The 21,085-nt window shown below is 37.7% G+C and overlaps 1 protein-coding gene across 1 annotated transcript in view; it reads right to left on the bottom strand.

Moving 5' to 3' along the window:
* Positions 1-21,085, bottom strand: part of adarb2 (adenosine deaminase RNA specific B2 (inactive)) — a 147,301-nt gene that overhangs the window by 30,312 nt on the left and 95,904 nt on the right. The window contains exons 2-3 of the mRNA XM_088402397.1: positions 18,286-18,372; positions 16,012-16,964 (exon numbers count right to left, since the gene is read on the bottom strand). Coding sequence (XP_088258523.1) covers positions 16,012-16,964; positions 18,286-18,372 — 1,040 coding nt within the window. The remainder of the gene's footprint in view (positions 1-16,011; positions 16,965-18,285; positions 18,373-21,085) is intronic.

Raw genomic sequence — 21,085 nt, 5'->3', positions numbered from 1 at the left:
AACAATATATGGATATGGATCAAAAAGGAGGGGATCACTTGGCAAAAACGCAGATATTTTTTGTTGAAGGCAGTGAAACTGCATCGGTTCATTTTTGATGCTATTTTCTATGAAATGTCAACGTTTGAAACAGAAAAAACTTTCTATGTACAACAAAGAAAAAAAAATCACAAACCCCGAAAATCTACAATCTACAAAAACAGCTAAAAAAAAAAAAAAAAATCTAAAATTTCACCAAGTGGCCAGATTCTAATGGTACAAAGCTTAATATTGTATAGTATTGTTGATTAGAATCACATGATGGCAAATGTCTCACCATATACTGTACTTTAAAACACTTTTGCTTATTATAAGAAAATAGTAGTTGGAACAGTTTTACCATTACAAGCTAAAAGTGACAAATTATAGAAAAAGAAAGTTGTCAATAATTTCAAGAAATTTAAAGGAAAATGCTATACTGTATTAATGGTTTGTTAATGTTTTATTTTGGGAAGGATTGTGTACCAAATGAACTAGTTTGTATCAGTAATTGGTATCCATGACAACAAATATTAAGTGTTCGCACCGGTATAGGTCTGAAAAAAAAAATAGTTTCGGAACATCGCCAATACTTAATAGATTAGCGTTTTATTATAGCAAAAACTGTTTCTCAGCCCTTCCATTCTAAATGGTAAAAATACACATTTCAACATGTATCTCCAAGGTAACATGGAATGTCACTAGAAATTCTCCTGCTGCCTTCCCTCTGAAGTCAATATTGTGCCAGAAACACAAAATGTCACTGGGGGAATTTTCCCTTCTGCATCTTGACCTAAAAGTCAGGCGCACAAGGCATACCAGATAGTGGGGGAAAAATAGTTTAATATATTGCTTGGCTTCATGGCCTCAAAGGATAAATGAAAGAAGAAGAGAGTTTTTCCACAGGTAATATTTCAAAGCTTCTTTAACATTCTCCATACATTACATTGCAATTTTTACACCTGTTAAAGACCGAATTCACAATGTCGATGACCACCTACGGTATGTTACGCCATTAATATAGGCTTGAGCTGCCATCTGACGCACACACATTTAACCCACCACCTTCTCCTCTTATCACCTGCCTGCAGAGTGGCCAAGGCAGCATAAAAATGGGGCCATGTCTTATATTTCTTTATAGAGGTATTTAACAATTCATTCTCCTGAGTTTTAATAGTGTCTGCCCTCTGCTTGGATATCTTCACTCCCGCTCCCCAGCAGCACCAAGTCCACCTTTCCTTCTCAACATTCCGCATCTGACGCCGATCAAAGGCCTTTTGAAAATGATATCTGTTCATTTGGTGGCAGCGCTGCCTTTGGTGGCGTTTGAGAATGTAAAGGGAGTCTTGCGCTTGTTGCTATTTCTGTTCTGTCGCTGCTCAATTGATGTTAAAAGAGCTATGATGACACTGATGATGTTTACGTTCGCATAATAATCCATTTTTTTTTCTTACATAGTTTTCTATACTTTATACACCAGTGCACTCTAAAAATAGTTGGATTAAAAATAATTCGAGTTGTGTTAAAAAAGGACCAACTGAACAGGGGTGTTCAACCTAAGGCCCGCCATCCATTTTTTAGTCAGCCACGACATATACTAAAGTCAAATATCATTAGACACAACCAGCAAAGGTTTTTAAAAATGTGTGCGCCTGGATTTGACTTGATTTTTGTCACTAACTTAATTTCAAGTTGACAACTTTATTAACTCATGACTTGACCATAGAGTGGTTATAAAAAGTCTACACACCCCTGTTGAAATGCCTTTTTTGTTCAAAAAAAATTCTTCATTGTTGTTTGGTGTTTTTAATTACTAAACATAATCAAGAAACAACATCGATTGCTACCAACTAACAACTAATAGTGAAAACATTGTTTTGTAATACACTTTGAAAAATGAAATTTTATCAGATTATTTGATTAATCAATAGAATATTTAAAAGAATAATTTATTCTAAAAATTTTCAATAGTGGTAACCCTAGTATAATTGCTTGATTATATAGTTTGTTTACCTATCCAAAAAATCTTTTTTTTTTTTTTTTGAGTAAAAAATATTAAGTTAAGTATTTAAGTGGTAAAAGTGTACTCTAAAAATAGTTGGGTTAAGAATAATTCAAATTGGGTTAAAAAGGGACCAATTGAACTCCTGGGTTATTCTTTTGACCAATTACAGGGGTTAAGATCTGATTTTTGCTTATTCATTTGTACAGTGAGTTGGTGGGAATTAAATGAATAACACGCAAAACAACCCCCATCCCTTTGTTCATTTATTGCATTTGTTCACTATATTGTAAAAATGGTTGTGATAAAAATAACTAAAATTGGTTTTAAAAGGGACTCCACTTTTTGGGTCATTCTTTTGACCAATTTTTGGGGTTAAAACAAACAATTTTGCTTATTCATTTGACGTTCTGAAGAAAAAAAGTGTCTTGCAGATTATTGACCCAAATTCAAATAAAATAAATAAATCAACTTGGTTGGCTCAAAAGATTATGTATATGATTGCAACCAAATTTTCTGGGTTCAATAAATAACATAAAATATTAAGTTGGTCCCTTTTTGACCCAATTTTGCTTGTTTTTGCATTGGCTCGACAAGACCCCAGCATCTGGCCTGCATGCCAGCTGTGCTTAGAATACTTTTGAAGGGAAGAATACATGCAAGAGGTGTGTTTGAGTTTTAACTTTAAATTCACTGGCAGCCCAGTGGAATTGACCTTTGACGTTTATAACCGTCAATGGTAGAGAATGAACACAAAAATGTCTTACACATTCAGTTCAAGGCTTTAACTGATGTATGAACATTTTTTCTTTTTTGTTCTTCAGTGCATGAAATGATATTGACCGATGTGCAATGTGTACTAAATGCGTGGACGGATTGCGTTGCCTGATTTAAACCTTGATTTCACAACGGCCATTTGGCCTTGTCTCTTATAGAACAGGCGTTCCCACTGAACAGCGGGGCCCCGTTAGTCACATCGGGCCACCGGGCTGTGCCATGTGGCCATCGTCATCATAAGACGCTGTTCCCTTTTAATCCATATGCTTGATCTCCAGGAGCGGGAACAAAGGTACAGTATATGAAAACGCAGTGACAGATCTAACCCATCTTTCCTGGAGCTCACCTCATCCGAGCATGTAAGAGGGGACCAGCGTGCACACTGAGGGATGATGCGCCGCAGGCTTCCGTAAGCAAAGCGGAACTCAAGCCGAGATTCCTCATTAGCTTCGAAAAGGTGGGAACAGGACGTTAAGACTGGTGTACGATAGCAGGATCAAAGTCAACTACAGAAATGATGGCAGCAGCTGAGAACCAATGACTTGACTCAGCTGTGAAGACGCAATCAAAATTTTGACCCGATCGATATAGTCAAACATTGATGCTAAATTTATGGCTCATGTTCCATTCAACTGGAACAAATATGGCAAAAATCAGCTTGAAATCAAATTAAACTAGAATTAAATTAAAATTAAGTTTAAATATTTGATATGAAGATCTATTTCTACAAAATCAAGATTATACAATACATTTCCTCCAGACTTTCTTCATAGTTCACTGATTTTTGATTTCTGGACGGACAATTCCTTCCCCAAAATTGAAAACTGAAAGCATAGCCTTGATAAGAATTCATATTCTCAAAGGCCTACTCCAACCCCTGACTATTAAATTCATAAATCAAATACGCCAACTTTTCCAACTAACTTCATACGTCGCTTGACTGGATACATCTGCTCAAATCCAGTTCAGCTCTTAAGCTATAAACCAAACATTAATTTGGGAAATGCAAGCCCCCCTAACACACAAGCCAAAAAAAGGTCTACAACCAATGAATCGTGACCACGCGCTGCAAATGTTAAGCATGGCGGACTCTGGAACTCATTATCAATCTGAATTGTAGTCATCTAATCAAACGAGCAAAGCCAGCTACAAAAAAAGAGTAAAAAAATAAAAAAAATACAAGAATTCAACAGCATATAAATCTCCAACCTCAGTGCGAAGGTTATTTAAAAAAATACCTGTTTGAGTTTTATTGTAAATGTCTGAAAAATATGACACGTAATTTGTAGTAAAATCTAGAGCTTTACTGTAAATAAAAACATAACATCTGAAAGAATGCTGATTATGAAGCGTTATGAGTATGTTTTGGTTATTTTTAATTGAAGTAATTTGGCACATTTTATAACTCGATATAATAAGATGAAAATGGTAGATTTAAGTACAAAAATAAAAGCAATGATACGGCTCAAACAACTTAATAATGTCAGACAGTATAAAGCACACACCGGAGGCCTCATACATTATGCACCGACGGCCAGCAGACGAATTCCCGTGAAAAGATAACATGACCCTCCCCTTAGGGGAGACGAGCAGAGCAAAGAGAATGAGGAGTAAAACAGACGGGCGAAAGAAAACGAGGCTAGGTCGAGATGAGAGGAAATAAAAGGGTCAGTGATGAAGTTCCAACCAGTCTATCATCCCTGCTAGCAGACTGGGGGCATCCTTGACTACTTAATTATATTACATAATGCATAATTTGCACTAACACATACAGTACATGATTCACCAGGGAGAACGTAGCTGTCAGTGTAGCGCCTCACCAGATGGTTGTTTTTATTTCTTTAAATATGTATTTAATTAGCAGCATGAGGGACTAGGGGCTAGCATGTCTACTTCGTAGTATGACTCACTCCATATTTGGAGTGACGCTCAAGTGTTTTTGAAAATACAGAGGGCTCCCGTTTTACGAGATTAATCCGTTCCGAAGTTGGGCTCGTAAGGCGAATTCACCGTATGGCGGTCGATCCAAATCAATGTTAAATAGCTAATGCGTTTGGAACCCCAGGTAAAAACATCAAAATTGTACATACTGTACAAATTGGTACCAAAAAAAATCTCAAAGCATTTGGACAATTGAGCAGGGTGTTTTGCTCTGAGATGGTACACCAAAGATGTACAACTCTGAGTTTGAACTTGGCTTTGCATGGTGCGGATTTTTTTTTTTTTTTTAAATTTTCCAATGACCTGTTGAGCAAGCTTTAAAAATGAAACTCCGGAAACACCATCTTTGTACCAGTGACCTGAAGTTTGGTTGAAAGTCAGCATAGTTCAACTGCCACGAACAGTATTTCAACTAATGTATTTTTTTAACATTTTATGGCATTTAACTACATGTCCAAAGTTAATGCTTTGACTGAGCCCTAATTATGACCTATGATAGTTTTATTTATTAGTTAACAATGTCCTGCTGTTACCCATTGCCTATTTTACCTGGAAAACAAACAAGGTGAGTGTCCTCATATATTGTTTTCCACCTTTACTAAAAGATGACAAGTTATTAGTTGTAATAACAGTGCTGGCCACAAGATGGCAGACATCTACTGCCCATAGACAGCTGGGATAGGCATCGGCAAGTCAGAGACCCCAATGAGGATGAGCGGCTATAGCTAATGGATGGATGATATCGAAGACTAATTTATCTGCCTCGTTTGCTTCGAGACTCTAATAGCCATGAAATAATCTAACCATAGACGTCATTACAACACTCCCAAAAGTACACAAACAACCAAACATGTTTTTTTCTCATCAAGAACTCCTGACAATTAGTTTGGAGCACATGGAGTTACCAAAATTCTGTCCAACATGACTTTATCATTGAGGATTATATGTTTGAGCATTAAAATGATAAATATTTAATTAACAGACATAAGTGCATATTATATTATACGTATTTAAAAAAAAAACAAAAAAAAAACAAACGTTTTTTGTCTCATATCTGGTTCAGTTCCCCTAAAAGTGTAGTTTTGGGTATATTACACTTGAAAGTTCAATTCATATTTTCTACCTTCTGAACCTTATAACAAAGTTATACCAGAGAGGTTATTTGAAGTCGGATGCTCGGTATATAAAAATAAATATACAGAAAAAACGAATGCTCTGGAGCTGTGGTCAGACAGCCCTCCCGGCTGTTATAACAGGGCTTCATTTTTTTTTTTCTTTAATAAAAGTCATATATAGGCGCTGTGTGTCCTCTCACACTATCAGTCTAACAATATTGTTCGTCTCCCTACAGAGAAGTTCAGTGTGGAAATGGTTGTATTTGACACCTAACAGAGCAAACAAATATTCTTTAAGATCCAACAAATTTATACTAGAAGTACAAAAATGTATTTATGATTTGACAGCTGGAGATGGAACACCCCTGTCCATGAGCATAGGCCAAACAAAAACCTAATGGATATTAATGGCCGAGATGAAGAAGTATAAGCATCATGCCATGATTTTGTTTTAGCCCATTTTTGGGGGTGCTCAAGCACCCAACATTTGAGTCCCAGCACCCCTTAGATTGAAGAGATTGATTGTTTTTAATGTCTGCCCGTTTAAACAATCTAAAGAAGTAGATTATTATAATATTCTGCTTTAAACATAACATTTTAACAAAACTACAACAATGCACTCTGCCTCAAAAATGGTTTGTTCCACCCTGTCCCTCCCACTTCTCCCCAATCAGATTTTAAAGATGAATATTTTATGTAACCGTTTCTGTAAATTGCCTTTCAAAGAAGGTTATGTGAAACATAATAATGTCAATGCCCTCTAGTGGAGGGGATTGCTTGTTACATCTAGTGCCTCCTGAAAACATTGTGGTGTGGATTTAGTGTGTTTTGTCATAAACCCTTCAACCTTATTTAGTTGATTGAGTGATTGATGTGAAGACTATGACTTGCTTTAGTTTTATGATAATGGTGGTTGCTGCTTTCTTGGGCAAGTTTTTTGTTGTTGTGAGGGGTGATTTGCTGTTAATATTTGATGTTTATCGTTTGTGTAACTATCCAAAAATGACGGACTGATGATGACGTAAGGGGTCTACGTACCGACGGGACTGTAAATGATGAGCCAGCAAAAAAAAACAACAAAAAAATGTAAAATTCCCTCCCCTCTTATTGCCTTATGACTAAGGCATGCTTCAAATGCCTGTTGAGGTTTTGCACCTTGTTTGGGCCGCAATTGAGTGGTGAAAGAGCCAACATTTTTTTTTTTGACAACCTCTCAACCCTCAGGACAAACTAAATGCAGGTTGTCAAACTCTAAGCAGTGCTGTTCCGCTGACATTTGGGAGATGTAAGGTTTCCCCCTCAAAAGCAATGATATGTTTATCTTGCAGATAGACGTTATAGCTTTACACCTGGCCTTTACCGAAACTAGCCTTGCTCTTTTCTTTGCTGATGAATATGGCTTCTAAAAACATCCCCTGACAGAAGCGATCGTTCACATTGCCAAGCCAAACACACACACGCGCGCTACAACAGTGCAACAAAATGTATTATACACTTCACAGCCTGAGGAAGAATGTATGAAATGGTGTAGAAAGCCTTTTGAATGTGCAAAAAAAAATGTCTATGGCCCATGCTCTTTTAACATTTACTGAAATCCATTATGTGTCGTCAGCAAAGTCGCCTGAATGCTAGATTGACTGTAACAAATGCATATGCTCTCTTTTGTCATCTTCCCTTTTATGTCAAGCCATTACAAATAGTGTGCACACTATAATGTGTTCACACACTTTGTGGGGTAAAGGGCAGGAGATGTGCCACAACAGACAGATGGCACAAGCTAAAATAAAAACACTAAAAGTAATATTGTATGACTGGCCTTCAGACTGCGAGTGCAATCATGTTCTCGGATAATACTTAAGCTTTTGAATTTGTGATGTGATTTGCCATGGTAACAAAAAATAAAATCATTATTATGATTCATGGTAACCCTTCATGCAGAGTTCAGCACTTCCTGTACAAGAGAGGAAGTGGTCAAAGAAACAACCTTGTATGACAATCACAACACAAACAGCATTAACAAAGCAGCTCTAGGTCCAGATTTCAAATTTTGAGCTGACCTCTGTGACCTGAATTGGGAATGAAGATTTTCTAGAAGCATAAAAGTAAGATGGAAAAGGTCAGAAAAGTAGAGAAGTGGATCGACACTTTTTTTTATTTTTTATTTTTTGCTTGGCCTTCCAGTGTGAATATTCACAGACTACTTTCTGGTTCATTGAGGATGATACTGATCGAATGAGATACAATGGATTTTTTTACACAGATTTTTTTTTTTGATGGCATAGACCTAATACTAGATATTTTATATACGAATTTGAATAAAGATTGGTTATGTAGTTTTTATTTATACACCAACCAAAGGCAATCAAAACAATGCCTCAAATTTTTATTCTAGGCCAGTGGTTCTCAACCTTAAAAAAAAAGACTTGAAACGTACCATCAGTGTCTGATTTGTTAAACTTTAGACCCTCTTAAAATTTCATTTATATTGGTCCACAAAAAAATAATCAACTTAAAGTATCCTCTTTTGGATCATAGAAGAAATTTGTTGTCAAAAAGAACATTTCTAAACATTTTTTCCACAAACAATTAATCAACAGCCAATTAACACTGTATTGAATTAAAGTAAAAAAAAAAAAAGAAAAAAAGAACTGCAAACATCTGCTTTCATTATGAAAAACAATGATCAGCATTTTTTTTTGCCAAATTTATAATGTTTTGCACATTACCAACACAATCAAATGTAGATTTTTTGTAAATTTGATAGAAAAAATTTCATATTTCACAATAAAAGAATGGAAATGAAACCATTTGATTGAAAAAAACTACAACTTATTGCTTAATTGACAAAAATCAAAGCAATCTATTAAAATAACTTGGGATCTCCTGTATGTAGAAAGGCAACTTGGTTCATTTCGGACCTCTGTAACATTTGAAATTCAGAACAGCAAAGGGCTTTTTCATCAAATATATACAATGAACATCACACCCATTTTTTTGCACCATATTTAGGAAATATGACCCACTAAATGGGGCATAACAATCCATCCAGTTCATTACATGTTACTTGTATGACCCTTATATTATTACCCAGTGGGATAATATAAAAATACACCGAGATGGGAAAAGAGGTGCTCCATCTATTAGTCAATAGTTCCAGGCACTGCACAGGTCCTAACTAGCTGCCTGTTGTATACTCATGGGCAGGCAGGCTGAAATATGAGGACCGAGGACATGGTCTTCCCAGAATGCTAAACTTTCTCTCCGCTACCTCTCCATATCTCTCATTGCACCCCCATCCCTCCAGACTGTGCCCCGAAACCAATCTGACGCCTAATTAATCCTGAAGGTCTTTTGTTCCGCTGAGGTTTCCCTCTTTTTTCCCCCCCAACTGCAGTTCATCCATCCTCAACTCTCGCTGCCTCCCATAGCCTGCCCCTCATCTTCCCCACGCAATCCAAGAATTTTTTTTTTTTTTTTTTTTTTTACCCCTCCACGGCAACACACCAACTGTATTCCCAACTCACTCGTTTTATCATCCCAAGAGAGGCTTGCAAATCAGGACAAAAGTAACAGATGTGTTAGGTTTCACATGTTCAGCACATTTTTTGATATTCTGCTAATTATGGATGTATAGGGAGCTAAAATTAATTTCAGTGAGCAACAATAACACATCATTTTGCCATAAAGTAGAATGAAGGTGGAGGTATGTTGAAGAAAAAATGTTTCAGGTTAAAATCACTAAAACTAATTTAAAATAAAGTGAATGCAAAGTCGTGTCTCACAAAAGTCGCACTCATACAAATGGTGAAACACGCATACGTCTTTTTGACAGTTGTGCTCCCTCATTTTTTGCAGCGGTTACGGTCCCCAAGATACCCACAAGTAGGTGAAATCCGCAATGGAGAGTTTGATTTTTTTCATTTTGCTTTGTAGTTTCTTGCGAGGCAAACCTGCAATAGATATCTTCCTAAATAAAAAAAATAAAAAAAATAAAAGTTGTTTTTTTTAATAAATAAAATTGCTATTTTTTCACTGGCCTGATTGAAAAAAAAGAAAAATTACAAGAAAAATAGCGACATAAAACTGAACTAGAAAATGTTATGGTCATAAATGAAATAAAGTAGAAATTGACTTCCACTCGAGAAATAGAGGTTGATTTGTATTTCATCAGTAAAACTGCTATTTCTGACCACTTAAAAAGAAGAAAACTTTCAAATTAATGCTTCTGGTCCCATACCTATTTTCTCCAATTGAAAGCGATAAGAATCATAATCCATTTTAACTGGGTTGACAGGGAATGAGTTACTTTTTCTGTGTTTTTAAAGCAAAACATCTAAACATCTATTTACAGTACATATGTTTGATTGTTGCCTTCACAAACAAAGGGATATTCCAAACGTGACGCGATGTGTGAAAGGAGAGTCTATTGCTGATGCCTGGAAGGTCATTAAAAGGCCAGAAATCCAGACCTCTCCCTCGCCTGAGAAGGAGAGATAAACATACCAGCCACACTGGACCAAGTCATGATTTATCAGTAGCCATTTACTACCTGAGCGCCTGTGAAACTGTAATGAACTCGGTTATGCTTTTAATGGAGTGTGAGGGCTTCCTGAGAATTGACCGTTGCCTTGCTCCAACACGCGGCTATGGTTGTCGTTCGGCGACAGCGGAGGACACTCTCAAAACAATGACGACTTAGTATAGCGTCTCTGGGTGAGCGGGGGGTCTTTGGAACAGGTCACTGGGGCGTTTTTCATGATATGCCAAGTGACTTGACCGCACCAACCATTTTGATATCTTCTCATTAAAGGATTTTCTGGCAAAGCCTCATGCTGACGCGGTACATTTGATTTAACAGCCCGCAGCCTCATAGGTCATATTTTGCATACTTATTGGACAGTTGAGGATGACGCTAACCTTTCTGTGTACGTTGTCTACGTATTCGAATGAAAAAAAACATTGTTGAGTACGTTCACACACAAATCTCGGCTGTTATTCAGCTTTTCCTTCAAAGGCAAATGAGAACAACAGATAGTCCAGATATAGAAAAATTCAAAATAGGAAAATGGAACAGTCCCTCTTTTTTACGTCAATTACAGAGGTCACAGACAATAATTAGCTTTGATTAAGGCTGTTAAGTTCATGCGTTCATGACTAATTAACTTTAATGATCTAATTTAACATAATTTTAATGGCCCAATTTCCTTTAGCGCAGATGAACACATGCTTTGTTTTTATGACCTTTTGATTTTGCGATACCTCGCCGTGAGGAGCTCTATGTAGATTGTAGAGAATTATTGTCAAATGTATGGTGGAGGTCTGTCTAACAGTAAAATAGTTCAAGATTCAAAAGTTTTATTGTCATATTCATAATAATACCACACAATGAAATTCTTGTGTTCACTTTGACGTTCCATAATTGAGCTAATAATAAGGTAGGCAATAAAACAAAACAGTAATAAAGCAATTAAGAGCAGTAATAATGAACCAATAACACATAAATAGACTTACATTCAGAGCACATTATGGAGTAGATTGAGTGGAAGAAACTGTATACATATGAGGAAGATTGCCAACATGATTTATCTATATTCCTGTTTTATTAGTCAGGTGGGGTATCAAAGAAGGCCATAAGCAGATTCGCTGTGCAATTTTCATTACTACATCCATTATTTCAAAGTGCTTTCCACTAAGAAACATCATATCCCATAAGGCCATAGTACAACAGGTGGACTGATTAACATAGAGCTCACGCAAGCCAGAAACGACTAGATTTACATACAAGGGCTGAAGTATAATATTGTGGCTATGAAATAGAAAATCTTTTTGCTTTCCATTGACTTCTATTATTAAAGCAATCCCTGCCATTGACGACTATAGACGTCAAAAATGAATTAGTTAAGATAACATCACTAATGACAGAAAAGTCAAACATTAATTTAAGGTTAAATGCATTTGATGACGCAATGAAAACAGACACAATTAGACAAAAGTAGAGACACTTCAAATAAACCATCTGACAAAATACAAAAACTATGCTACCTATACTCGAGGTAAACATAAACAAATATATTAAAAAGTAAATACAGAGAACGTCAGGAATATGGGGTCTTGGGTTTTAGTACTAAAATAAAAAAAATAAAATAAAAGATGACAACAAAATATAATACAAAAGGGAAATTAACATAAATCATAAAAACTGATTAAGAATGTTTTTATTCCTGTTACAAAATAGTATAGCATTCAAGCATCTCATGATGGGGGATTATAATTTATGTAGTGGTTAGAAAAAGTACTCATACTCTTCAATTGCCAGGATTTTGCGGTGTAAAAATGAGCCTTAGATAAATAACCCTAACCTTAACCTATTTTAAACATTTTCTGTTCAACTCAATTTAAAAACATCTATTCAAGCGCGGGAATAAAAACAAACGAGATAAAGTGTGCACACCCTCTTATTACTGAAAACGTGGTGGGTATAGTTAACCAATTTCAACCTACTTTAACTCATTCACTCATCTAGACTATTCTAGTAGGATTTCTTTTGATGTTTTTTTATTTTTTTTGCATTTAGCATCAATGAATTTTTTAGATAGATGCATTTAGACCTGCTGGTATATTGTATTCTGTGGAAGATGGATGTCGGGCTATTTGCACTACAACCTAAGGGTGTTAGTCACAGCTGATCCCAAGAGGACATTGTGCTGTGGCGGCTGTCACATAGCGTTGATCTGCTGCCATCACTGTCCGCATGCTGCGGTTGTAACACCACCAACACTGATAATGAAGTCCTCTCAAATGTGTCGTTCACACCTTCTCCCTCTGCGACTTCATTTTTTTTTTTTTCTATTTTGAAGACGGGCGGCTTGGCTCGATCACAGTCTCAAATTTGTTGTGGCAATATTAATTAATGATCAGCCTGTCACAGCTGCTTATAGTGAGACAGATTAGAAGCGGGAGAGATTAGACAAAGAAAGCAATCTGTTGAAGACCCGCCTTCTGACAGGGGTCACCTTCACATGTCTCAAATCATATTTAATTTGCTGCGCTGGAGACAGAGAAATTACTCCACTTGACCATTTTGTAGTCTTCTCTATCTGGGACGAGTTAAGTGAATCAAATCACTTTGTCACATTTCATCTTAGATGATATCACAACCGATACACGTATTCTGTGACGAAGCTTTGTTTACATAAAATATAACGCTGCCTGCTTTGAAGCGCCAGTCTTTCTACGCTTTCTTTCGTCACTTTCTCCTTCATTAACCTTAATTGTCATTCAGCTCTGCTGCAGAGCGCATTTCCCTAATCAAATGAACCTTAATCCAAGGTGGCCAAGTGCAAGTATCCTGACCGCTCACCTCTGCGCTGTCCTTTCACAAGAACCTCCACCTTTTTCTCACATATGTTTTTCTGACTCAGGCGACATGGTGACTCTGAACTGTACTTTGACAGAATGGGAGATTAAATGGCCAATCATGGCCTGAACAGAAGGCTAATCATTCCACTTGGCAAAAGAGGTCCGGGATTACTTCAGCACGTTTACGTTGTAAAGACTAAAGGTAGTTTTCGAGGCAAATTGGACTTTGATTTTTTTAGCGGGTTAGCGGGGGTTAATGCTTGGCCAAGGATATAATCCTTCGCTGGCTTGCTCTACAGCAGCAGTGGTCATAACAGCGTTAACAAAGCAGTTTATGGTCAATCAATTTGACCATTCACAGAAAAATGAGCCATAAACTTGTACTCCTCATATATTATCATATATAGACGAAATGCATCACATCCGAACCAGACATAAACTCTTTTTGAACCGTGTACAGAATTTGTATTTGTATTTCAACTTGTTGGATTAGTAGTTCGCAAGATTTTAACAGGGTTTCTGAAGGCACATCTAATTTTATGACTTTTAATGAAATGAAAACCCATTTCGCTTTTCAAATTAAGAGCAAATCAATTGGAAAATGAAGAAGATGGCTAGGATGACCAAAGTGAGGTTAAGTGGCTATAGAAAATGGATGGATGAAGGAATTTATTGCTAAATTGTGTCATCTGAACTCCTTTTTACACACAACATTACAATTGGCAATTTTTCATCTGACGAGGCCAGAAATAAAGCAGATGCCTTAGCACAATTTTTTTTTCCGCTGGAGTTTCATCATAAACTATGCCTAGGGAGACAATGACAAATTTCGTTCTCAAACTCAATAAATCAGACAGTAATGATGCAGCAATATTTTAAGTCATCTTTTAGAACAGTGGTTCTCAAATGAGGGTACGTGATGGCACATCAGGGGTATGTAAGACTTTAACAAGGTTCCCAAAGAAAAGTCAAATGCAATGCTTTTTAATGTTGTGACAGGAACAGTACCATTTCCATTTCAAACTAAGAGCAAATTAATTGGAATAAGCACATTGTCTTTTAGTGACACCTTTGGGTTAGGGTTAGGGTCAAAAAGTTCAACGCTTTTTTTTCTTTTGTTTGGTTTTATATGGATTGGTAAAGAATTCAGAAATCAATCAAGCAACATTAAGATGATTACAAGACGTGTAACAAACTTGAATAACAGCAAACCTACATACATGCAATTGCTTCCCAAAAATAGAGCATGAATATTTGCAATCCAATGCAAATGACACTTACACACATCATATTCCAAACACGGCACAATCATTCCCACATGCATGCATCACAATTGTTGAACTTTTCTCCCTTCTCCTTTAACATCGGAAACGAATTACTCGTGAGTCTGGCAGACAGCGTGCCTGACTTTCAAGAAATTTCCACAAAAGATGGCTCTCTGGAACTAAACTGGTGAGCCAAATCCTCTTTAAATCGCTTTAGACACCGTGGCAGAGGGGAGAAAGGAAAAAACTTTCTCCAAGGCAAACGTGCAGGTTTGCTAGGTTGATGTCATGCTCTGGGGAAGGACACTTGCCAGTTTATTTCTTCAAGGATGGAAAAAGATCCTAATACTACATAACATGCCTGACACAATTGTGTCAATAAAAACGAGAGAAGATTTTCAGCTCCGAGACTACAAGAAGTGAAGTACTGTATACTGTTTGAATATTTTTTTTTAATGGTCAGCGTGTGTCGATGACCAGTAATTATAGTAATTATTACCAGTAATATATTTTGCAAAGGCCTCCCCACGAAAGAGAAAATCTTTCGCACCCCTTATCATAATCCTAATCATAATCATATAACAATCATAAAGGTAGACTAAAAAAAAAAATATATATATATATATATATATATATATATATATATATATATATATATATATAGAGAGAGAGAGAGAGAGAGAGAGAGAGAGAGAGAGAGAGCGAGCGAGAGAGAGAGAGAGAGAGAGAGAGAGTGCATAGTATGTGTTACAATGACAATAAAGAACTGTTCTATTTTATAAATTGTTTGAGTAGACCTAAAACTGCATTTTTTCTAAAATTAACAAAAGGATCAAGCAATATAAATCAACTGTCAATAACTACAGCGTTAATACACGTTAGAGGTTAGTCTAAAACTGAAAAAAAAAAACAACAGCATTAAAGTGCCTGAAATGAACACAAACATATGTTATTGTCAATTATACTTCACTCTTCACTTCACAAAGCCTTTAACCCCCCCCCCCCCCCCCCCCCCCCCCACACACACACACACACACACACACAGTGGGGTCTCACCCCAGTATTTGAGAAGGCCTGCAAAAGAATCCAACTCTTTTCAATTGCCAATAATAAGTTTTGAAGTTTCCAACAACAGAATAAATCAGTCTGAAAACATAATTAGAGTAGTTTTCCTTCGCTGGAATTCTGCAGCTGAAATTAGGCAGGGAAATAACATCAACAGGTGCCAGACAATCTTGCAAGTGACTTTCAATTTCCTCATGTTCCTCAAAAACTAGTTTTCTGCGCTCTGATTGCAATTTGGGTATTTCCTTAAATGACCATGGCATGGGCTTAATGTTTTGACATTTTTTTGCCTTGCTTTTCTACTAACTCTTAGCAAGAGATGGCGTTTATACTTGCCTATCACCTGCCTTTTTAAATGTATTTTTCCAATATATTTGGCTGAACATTGCATGAATTCCGTTGTAGTCATCACACGTGCAGCCTGTGTGAAACGTATCTGCACAGATAAAAGGATTAATCGAGGACTCACCTGGGGTAAATGAGGGCATATCTTCCTGCTGGTTTTGAGAGTCAATCTGCCTTCAGGGGCTGGCCTGATATTGAAGAGGGCCTCAAGAGCACACTGGGCAGCCTGGGTCTTGGCCATCTTCTTGCTGCGACCGCAGCCCTCAAAAATGCGTCCATCCACGCGTACCGCCATCACAAAACTACGCAGCCGCCTGCCCGCGGCTCGCTCAGAAAGACAGGCGTAACGTAAGCCCGGGCGGAGCTCGTTGAGAAGCACCACGGGACTCTTGGGCGCATTTGCTTCTGGAACAATTCCGCCTAACCTCTGTTGAGCCTGGACCATCAGGTCTAAGGTATGGCGAAGCAAGCGTCCATGTCTCAGTAGCTCACTTGATAATAGCTGACTTTCTGCTTCCGAATTGCAAAAAGTGAGGCCAGCAGAGCACGGGGAAGATTCAAACTCCTTGAAAAGTGTGTCGGGGAACCCGGCTTGGTCCGAGGTAAAGTCAGCTGATGGGTTTGAAATGTTTCCCATGGCTAAGTGGGCCTGAGGAGCGTTTGGAAACTGAATAAAGGATTTCAGGGCTTGTTCGGCTGCCCTCATCTTAGCTTTCTTCTTCGTAGGACCCGTTCCTTCAAACGTCAATCCATTCACCTCCACGGCAATGGAGAAAACAGGAGCGTGGACTGGACCGCTTTGGGACACCATGCGATACTGAAGACCAGGCCGGAGCTCATTGAGCTGAACCAAAGCATTCTTTGGTGCCTCGGACCAGGACACTTTCTTATAGATCAGACGGAGTTGGCTCAAGTGACCGTTGTTGTCTTCCTCCAGCGGCCGTTTCCTCTTCAGACTAGAAGGCCCGCTTCTTGTAGATTCAGAGCAGAAGAGTGATTGACACTCAGCAGACGCTAGGGAGCGATCCTCCAAGTTGTCAATGTTACGGTTTTCTTTCACCTCTGCACTGCTGGTACCTGAAGAGAAAGAAGGTATTCATTGGTTGATGAGCAAAAAAGATCGAGGAAATCTCTCCAGGCAGAGTCAACTTCATATAGAATGAAACAATAACGAACCACCACAGGGCGGAGTGAGATTTAAGTGTTTCAAAATACAAATCCCTTCAAATGGGGATGCTATCTGCCAAATCATTCTGTAATCTGCCTCTAAATTGGTTGGAAATCCTTGTTGTAAGTGAGGAACATTGGTCCCTGTGGCCAATGCAAAGTCGAAATCCTATTTGTAACGGGGTGGGGATTCCACCAGTGGCAGGCGCAGTAGGAAAGGATGAGAAAACTATCTGCTTTATTTCACACTTCTATGGCTTTGATACGCGCCTCAAATCTAGTTAGAAAAGTGACTGATGGGAAATTAACATAAATGTTTAGCTCTCATCTAAAAATTGCCAGGAGACTGGGGTTAGTTAATGGTCGGAAATTGAGATAGCTTTTACTCTCCTATTTTCAGAACAGATGTTCTGGTTTAGAGTTAGGCTGTACATTGAATCAATGTCATTTATTTGTCATTTTAATTATCATTTTGTGAAATTGAAATTTTTCAAAAGCGGTAGAATGCTGGATGGGTGTTTCCAAGACATATTTACAATAGGTACTAACTAATTAATTGTGGCATTTTAAAGGGGTCGTACACTTATTTAGCTTAACATTACTATTTTGTCTATAATGAGATACTTTTTAGCCTAACACTTGAAAATATTTGATAAAAACAAAACAAAACATTAATACATACCTGGGATTGAATGACTAGACTGTTAAAAACGTAAAATAACGTCTTTGGGATTGAATGAAGTCATTTGTTCGAATGTAAAATTAATACTTTAAAAAATACATTCTTTTTTTTCGCTTTCTGTCAACTGAAAATGACATTATACGTATTGAAGACTTGGATAATGACCAATCAATCACAGCTCAGCTTATGAACATCACATGACTAACAGGGGAGTCATGATTGGTCGTTTACGGGCCTGGCTCAAAACTGATGTCATTTTGTGTGGACACCAAGTGCAAATTGATGTTTTATAGGTAATAATTACAGATGATTATAAACATTTTATAAGACAAAATAATCACTTTTTACTCCAAAAACGGGCAAAATAAATGGACTATACCTTCATTTCCTGTTAAAACAGATTTAACATCAGCACTCATTATTTTTGGTTCAATATTTTTGAGAGTTATTTGACTTGGCCTTATCGCCCAGGTCAATTTTGGTCCAACGGGTGACGGCCCCATCATTTCTATTATGGCGAAACAAAAGAATAAGAGAAAGACATCGTACTTAAACTGTCCTCGTCTTCTGTGCCGCAAGTCCCAGGGCTTATGTACTTGAAGGGAGTGATCAATGCCGACAGCATACTGACTTTCTCTGGAGGGGAGACAAAGGACATGCACAGTCAACATGAGCAAGGCAGTGCTGGAAAGATTTTGATCGTATAATCGATTAAGAGCCTTGATAAGCATTGGACCAAACACAGAGACGCAGCTTATGTGATTATACACCTGAGCTCTTGAACGCAGACCCTTCAACATTCGGTGATAAACTTCCCTTCTTGTTAGAGCTAACTTGAAGGTAGCCGCTTTCTACTGTTACCCCCAGGGGACGCCCTGTAACTCAGGTATGCGTGTTGTTTGCGGTTTGAAGCCCTATTAGAGCAAACACTTAGCCTGGTGCTCTTCATGCAGTACTGAGCCGAATTGACAGACCGGTCTGGCTCCTTAATTACGCTCCCTCGGTGTTTGGAACATCAGCTAATCATCAATAAAAGAGATTTCAAGGAGAAGGGAGGATAGGGAAGTTTTGCAGGAGGAATGACTGTCTTCCAAAACTCAGACAATTTCACCGAGCTAAATGCAACCCAATAAACATGTTTGGATAAGAGCGTAAGGTTGTGAATGTGATTGGCCCTAGGTGTGCTTTCGCTCGCATTACAGCTCAACAGCACAGAGAAGTGAAATGAGTCACTGACACACACTGATACCCTCTAAACATAGATGTTGGAATTGTACTGGTCTCTTATGGACCAACATCATAATAAGGCCTTTTGCATTCTGACCTAATTATGGCCAAAAGCCAAAAGCAAGCGGCACAATGACTCCCAAAATGACTCCCTAGTTCACCATTACTTAGACCATCAGTAACTACTGTTTTTCAAGCCTCTAGTAACACAAGGCTTTTAATATCGGGACTTTTATTAGAATTAGATGACATTTAGGTGAAAGGCTCACATTAGTTTCTGAGTACGTAACCTGCACAATTTTTAGACACAATGTAAAAGTCTTTGTGGGAATGAAGAAAAAGGCAAACTTCTGAAATATCACGCCTTGATGGACAACCGCCCGTAAATAAGTAACAGCGAATAGGTGGGCAAAGCAGTGGAGCACGGAGGAACCGGGTAGCCAACACTGTCAAGGTGGCTGTAGGAGAACAGGTGGAGACAAAGTCATAACGAGCAAACTAGGAAGGCATGGCACAGCAAAAAAAAATGAATGACAACACCCAGCTTTTCCTCATTAGGGCCATGGTGTTCAGTGAGTCCTGTGTGACTCAGGGCCGTAGGAAGGGTATGTCTTGGACCTGTAATGTGCCATCACAGGAATAATCCAGATCATGATGAGGGTATATTCAGTGAAAGGTAGTTAAAAAAAAATGTCAGAAATAAAAAGTATGGTCAGTGAATACATATCATGAGTGGAGTTTTTGTTATGCCAATGCAAGACTTAGTACAAAACTACTGAGAGGTCCTCCAAGGTGCTGCCGCATTCTTAGGAACGTCTGACCCTCACAGTGATAAGAATTGAGACTACAATGCATTTGTCTGAGGAAATAACATTTATGCAGAAAACATGTTTCTGTCTAACTGGTGCTGAATCAACTACACAATGGAGAGCTATGTAGTTTAGAGGTCATTTGAAATGCCACCACTGATGGTCATTTCATAGCTTCATGAAGTGCTGGCACAAGCAGACATTGGCCTGAGTTATGACTGGGTTATGTACAACAGGAAAGGCTGAGTGGTTAACAGTGTGAAGGATGATTGATTTTCCCATTGAAGCACCATATATTTTCAACCTTGTAAATTTAAATAGACGATATAGATATCGCACAATAACATTGTTGTCACTGCTTTTCTGTATTACTAATGACATCTTGAATATCAGTAGGCTGAGATGGAAGGAGGAAATTATTACCTAATCTCTCTTAATGTCTTGCCAAAAGTAGGGTAAAATTGTCGACCAAGTCTGGTAAGTCAACTTTAAATATAGGTCGGCTAAATACAGCCATCTTGATGCTCGGCCGTAACATGTTTGTTAAGTCGTTTTCTGCAGATTTACACAGCGTTGCAATGACTGCAGGGAAGAAAGACTTAGAAGTTGTTTAGGGTCAACTTCCAATTAAAAAAGTGACAAAAACAATGTTCAGTAATTGCAAAGTGGTCCACATTGAAAAAAGGGGGGGGCGCACATGCAAAGACCATCTTGACATATGGCTCCATTGCTGGTGTTGGTCCACCTTCTAGTGGTCGAATGGCTATTTGCATGCTTAAAAACACTCCCTACTTTAGTAGTTAGCGGCCTTTTACTAAAGACAATATTAGCAAATGAAGCTTCCCAAAATAAAGGAAAGAACCCAAAAAGTACTGGGGCCCTCTTATCCAAAAATATAACCCGCCACTACAAACATCTATATTGACTCACTTTTAGCTTTACAAATTTGAACCAGTAGGAGGTTATTAACATCAATTACCGAACAATAGGTAATACAGGTATTGCTTTTTATTTAAATGTTAGTAGCTATCGTGCTAGGGCTAATCATGAATGCTGCCTCAAATTGACCTCATATTACCTCACAATAGGTGATCTTTTTTTTTTATATAAATGTTAATAGCTACTGTGCTTGTGCTAATAATGAATGCTACCTCATATTGACTTCATATTAGCTAACAACAGGTAATCTTGTTTTTATTCAAATGTTAATAGCTACCGTGCTATTGCTAATAATGACTGCTACTTCATATTGACCCCATATTAGCTAACAATAGGTAATCTTGTTTTTTATTTGAATGGTAATAGCTACTGTG

The sequence above is a fragment of the Hippichthys cyanospilos genome, chromosome 19 (assembly GCF_059441005.1).
Source record: "Hippichthys cyanospilos isolate Australia breed blue-spotted pipefish chromosome 19, RoL_Hcya_1.0, whole genome shotgun sequence".
In the NCBI taxonomy this organism is placed as follows: Eukaryota; Metazoa; Chordata; class Actinopteri; order Syngnathiformes; family Syngnathidae; genus Hippichthys; species Hippichthys cyanospilos.
The sequence above is the reverse complement of the archived record's forward strand: the minus strand, read 5'-3'. Positions and strand labels throughout refer to the sequence as shown.